Here is a 5,653-nt window from a genome sequence, read left to right as displayed (position 1 = left end):
GACTCAAGACAGCCATAACATTGTGATTTTCTACAAGTGTATGTACACTTTTGACCACAACTGTGTGTGTGTGTGTGTGTGTGTGTATGTGTGTGTGTATATATGTGTATATATATATATATATATATATATATATATATATGAATGAATGAATGATGGGTATATAATTGCTTTTTTGGAAGGCTTTTTCATGATTTCTTGACTTAACAATGATGATATAATTTTCTCAATGTGTAAAGCTAGAGTGGGAGTCACAAGACGCCCCACGAGACGATATATTCTCCATACTCGTATCAAGATACGATATAATCGGGATTTTAAACATATTGCGATATTCTGTGATATATTGCAACTTATTACCCGAAAGCAATTGACTTTGTAACATTAGTACTGGAGTCAGCAACCCTTCCAATTAAAAAATGTTTGGCCCATAATAATTCAAAGAAATCTGAAATTCTTATAATGAAGAAAACTTTAGGTCTTACCAACTGAGCTATCTGGGCGCCGACATGTCTTTAATTGTCAAAACAATACATTGTCATTGACAATTTAGTTATCGAAAAGCTTATTTTTACATGAAATTCTTCATGTGAATGACTTTCCATGTTTTTTTACTTATTACCAGCAACACTAGTGAGTTTGGAGATTTAAACACATTTATAAAAGCACATTTTTCTGCAGCAGTTCTGATATTTTTCTCTTTGTAGCTGAATATTTTAGTTGACTGAAATCTCAGCCTAAGTGGAGAACGTAAGAATGACTTGAGGCCTACAAAGTACACTAAATAAAATGCAAAACTAAGAAAAAACATTAATCACTTCTGAATAACTCTTTGTCAAAAGGAGGGGCTAAAGAGCCTATTTCTGCTCAAATACTGTTATGCAATTTACATAATAAAAGATGAATACTGAAAAATATTGCAATACTAAGATGTATTTCCCCCCCTAACCCCTACAACACATTAGATTCTTTATTGTCCTTTTTTAAGTATATTTGTTGCCACAGTCTGTGCAGAGCTTGACATACAGTAAGTACACAGGTACTTGAATACATTACACACCATAACATGACTACATGAAAGATATCACGGACTTGCACATTTATACACACACAGCACCAACACACAGGACCATTACCGATGGGTTATGGCAGCTCTAGCCATTACCAAGCAGTTTCTCATCATAACTACTGACCCTGCTAAATAAAGCTCATTTGTTTTTTTGAACAGTAGCAGATTAGCACTGTGTTTGACACCTTTTCTGTCTTGTTTTTTTCTTCTTCAGACAATCATGGAACCAATGTGGCTATAGGCATGTCTGTTTTTCTTGGTAAGTTCCAACTTCATCTTTCAACAGTAGATCAAGAATGTAAAGCGCTAACATTGACCCAAATAGGTACCGCAGTAGATACGGTGTTCTGGAGAGGGCATTATGGTATGGGTCAAAAAATAAAATACTAATGTCTTAATGGCGTGATGTGTCACTTTGTCACTTACTGTGGTTTGTGTTTTGTGCTATTAAAGGTGCAGCTAAGGTTTAGTCATTTCTGAATTGGCATGTTAAACAACAAAACGCAAAAGTCCTTTTTTTTTTATTACATTTTTTTTTTTAAATCAATAATTTCATAAAAGCAAAGCCGTTTGGCAGTACCAAAACCCTTTTCATGGTGGGCACTTAGATGGGCCCGTTAACTTTTTTTTTTTTACATCATCATCTCAAACATTACAATTTGTTTTTCTCATTAAAATAGTCCTTTCTGTGGTTGTTGGAGTCGCGTTATACGTGAAGAAAAGACAACGGTAAAAAGCTGTCTCATTTAACTCTGATGACTAACCCCTTAACATGGCTTTGTCCTTGTCATGGCTTTTCCAACCTTTTTGTCGATGTCCTCTTGCAGATGGTCAGCATTTAGTCTTTATTCTTTTAACGCTCCCTCTGTCATGTTGTCTATTAACGCTCCCTCTCTGTCACGTTTCAAGTGTTGCATGGACAGTTTTGCATGTGCATTTGTACAGTTTTGTTCTTTTAAGGTTTTGCTCTACCACGCAGTTTCAGTGTTGTCATGAGAAGGACGCTGCAGGGAACCCTTACGACACTCTCTTACACAGTGCTGGAGATCACTCTGTAGAAACAGCGCTGCCCCGAGTTCCTTTTGGTGGTTTGGATCAAGTGTTGATAAACTTGTCAGCCAAGTTGTGAAGCATTTTTAGGCACGCAGTGTGTTTTTTGTTATCACTCTGCAGCCTTTGTTTCCGTGGATGTCACATATTTGCGTGACAGAGGAAGCTCAGGTTTTAGTAATGGAATGTAGAATACGCTTCATCTGGTGCGGCCCCTGAATGTGACATTTAATACCGGGTCACGCTGCACCCCCCAACCCCCCCTTACGAGCACCTGTCAGGAATGACAGCCTGCAGAAAGCTACTGGTTGCATTGCAACGAGGGGCACCTTGCGAGCGTCCCGCACATCATGCCCTGTCATCATTGGTCGCGTAATTCGCAAACTTAATCTTGGTTGAACAGCACCGGAGAAAAGTGGCGGTGGCTGCTGGTACATCACATTTTTAGAAATGTTTCTGCCGACTGGTGTTCTGATGTTGTGGTGACCTGCTTTTTTCTGCTCTTAAAGATAAATGTGGAATATTTTGCATTTCAAAGTAAAGCATGCAAAATATAGGTATTTTAGGCTGTAAGAGTCAGACGAAAGCAGCAGACTGTGTGTGTGTGTGTGTGTGTGTGTGTGTTCTTTAAATATGGGTGGCCTTGTTGTCTTTTGGGTGAAGAGGGGTGTTTTCTTGACTTCCTTAAAGTCCCCTCACTTCTTATTTGCCTGGTCGTGCATAAGCAGCAACGCTGACCAGTGATTGTTGGATTACAGCTCTCGGAGAGACTGTCCTGACAAAAAGAAAGAGGATGTAGAACTCCCGTTACAAGGACAGACTGCCAAGCACAGCTGAACTCATTTATTCCAAATAAATGGTTGGTAATGTTGACAGATGTTTTTTTACATTCCATACTCCATGCCCATGCTGTATTACTAATGTTCTATTACCTGCGGCAGTTAACTTGCATCTCTTAAAACCCTTTCTCTTTCACAGAGCTGTATACAGGGCTTTATCTCTCTAATTCAAAAAGAAAAAAAGTCACATTTGAAATTTTCTTTTGTTTCTTCAGTAAGCATCACAGTCCTGTATCTCCAACACTGCTAGAAGAAAAAAGGGCTGCTTGAGAAGAGGACTTCTTGGCCTGACCAGTCCCGAAATGAGTTGCTGAACAACAGTCCGAGATTGAGAAACCTCAACAAATTTGAGCTCAATCCTTAGCTCACGCTTTAAGCGGCTCCCCAAGTTGAAAATATTTCCATCTTTCCAACTACTACATTTCCTGATTAATTGATGTTTGGAATGTCTTCCAAATTTTTTTTTTTTCCTTTTTGCTTTTTTTTTTTTTTTTTTTTTTACATCCCAGCAGAGTTTCCATGCCGCAATTATCAAGGAATGAGATGTATATCAGAAGCTTAAAGGGGCTGTACTTGAAATACTGAAACCATAGCGGGATAGGGTTTCCTCCACGGGGCTCTCCCACAACGTTCCCCAATGCCTACGATTTAGTTCTAAACCGTCTTTTTAAAACAAAGAACAGAGAAACACTTCGTTCTCTGCTACAGACGCCATTACTCGCACTGTGTCTTCACATAGCAAATAATGTCTGCTATATTAATGGTCTCAAGGTCAAGTACAGCCCCTTTTAAACTCCATGTTGATTTAAACTTTTGCACTATAGCTTAGAGCACGGCTCAGCTTGCCCGTTGCAACTCAGTCACACCGACTGCTTGAAACAGGCTAGATCAGTAAAGAATGTGAGAATTAAACAGTTTTAGGATAACATTTAGGAACTTTAAAACCGATCTGTCTTGCAGTTTCAGTTTGATGCTTTAGAGCACAGTGGATTTTCCTTCCGTTTTGTGTAACTGAAATGGATATAATGATAAATGGTGTAAATGAGAGGCTCCTAGTTGATAAACCAGTCTTGTAAATAACAATGGGATCTGTGAAACAGTCCCGAGCGTAGTGCCTAAATCAAAGGCATATATGCCTTATTAAAAAAACCAAGTGTTTTAGCTTGTTGTTTGTCAGTTGTTGAATGTTTGTACCATTAATAATTGGTCATGTGTAATGGCATTTTTGGCATATTTCGTGTGTGCGATGTGTGGGATCTTACCAAATCAAGTTAAAACTCACAAGGAAAAAATATAACTCTCTAGAGTGTTAGATTAATATTTGTATACCCCCGCACAACTGAGAAGAAGATGCATACTTTAAGAGTATGAGGATGAGGTAAACGATGTATAGACGGAGTTCTGTATGAAGTGCACTAGCCTGGCTTTGTTTCTGTATTTATTAAACAAAATGTTGTCAACATCTCAGTGAGTTTTAGGTTGTGGCAAGCTTTTATTTTGACATCACTCTTTTTAATTGATTATTTAAATAAAACGATGTAAATGGACTGCAATTATTACTTATTAGTTGTCTGTAATTCAGCCATTCACTCACACACTGTAGGCCAGGTGTGGCCAAACATCTGGAGTCTTTTAGAACATGCTCTGTCATGTGGACAGCCAGGGATCGATGTATGATATTACAAAGGTATTGGGATAGTATTTCAGAAAATGGGATAAAAGTATTGTCATGAAAGTGAAAGTCAATCTTGCTATGTAATGTAAAAATGATCATGTTGAAAATGTTAGTACATTATGTAATTTCATTAGAATTGTGATAGTCATAGAAAATTATGTTGAAAGCCACTAAACGTGAAAGTATATAAGTCGATAAAAGTCCTAGTTTAGGATGTGGAAAGTCAGAAAGCGTTTGTTTAGTATAGTATGTGGAAAAAGTCAGACTTTTTCCGCATACTATACTATGACCTTTAAATGACTTTTAAACAGTATAGTATTTTGAAAAAAAAAGTCATAGTATGATCTGTTGAAAGTAAAAAAAAGAAAGTACTATGTGTAGACAGAAATCACAGTATAGTATGTTGAATAAAGTCAGTAAAAGAAATAGCATGTATGTTACAAAAAGTCCTAGTGTATTAGAAAGAAAGAAGAAAAAAAAAGATTGAAAATCCTTTATCAATGCCACATCAGGGAAATTTACATTGTGGGAAAAAGGGAAAGAAGCATGAAGAGAATGAACAGTAACCGTTGCATTAACAGTGTTGCAGAGCCTAATTATTTCACGCTTAGGGCAAGAAAGAAAGACCAGCCCCATCTCTAAAGGAGCTGATATTTCAGCCACTGTCCTCCTGTCCATCCCCACACCATGTCCATGACAGAAAGTCATAAAAAAGTCATAGTGTAGGGGGATAAAAATGCCATAGCCTTGTATGTGGAACAGTACAAGGCCTAGCCTTGTACAGTGTGTGAGTGAAAAGTATGTCAAACAATTGATGAAAATGGTCTTAAAAAAGGTGATAAAAACTTAGTATAGTATATTGAAAAAAAGTGAAAAAGGCATAGTCTACAATGTCAAAAAAAGTGATGAAAAAGTCACAGTATGGTATGTTGAAAAAAATGTTGAAAACGCCATGTTATAGTACATCTAAATAAACCACATAGTATGTCGAAAAAAGTCATAGAATATTAAGTCGAAGTA

At 37.2% G+C, this 5,653-nt stretch overlaps 1 protein-coding gene across 1 annotated transcript in view; it reads left to right on the top strand.

The window, feature by feature from the left end:
* The window catches only part of LOC117947121 (membrane cofactor protein-like), a 12,297-nt gene extending 8,197 nt beyond the window's left edge, over positions 1–4,100 (top strand). The window contains exons 9-12 of the mRNA XM_034875749.1: positions 1,284–1,328; positions 1,747–1,798; positions 2,878–2,982; positions 3,174–4,100. Of these exons, the coding sequence (XP_034731640.1) occupies positions 1,284–1,328; positions 1,747–1,798; positions 2,878–2,956 (176 nt within the window). The 3' untranslated portion in view covers positions 2,957–2,982; positions 3,174–4,100. The remainder of the gene's footprint in view (positions 1–1,283; positions 1,329–1,746; positions 1,799–2,877; positions 2,983–3,173) is intronic.
* Positions 4,101–5,653: the final 1,553 nt, after the last annotated feature.

The sequence above is a fragment of the Etheostoma cragini genome, chromosome 7 (genome assembly GCF_013103735.1).
Source record: "Etheostoma cragini isolate CJK2018 chromosome 7, CSU_Ecrag_1.0, whole genome shotgun sequence".
Classification (NCBI taxonomy): Eukaryota; Metazoa; Chordata; class Actinopteri; order Perciformes; family Percidae; genus Etheostoma; species Etheostoma cragini.
Note: the sequence above shows the minus strand (reverse complement) of the source record. Positions and strands in the feature narration are given on the sequence as shown.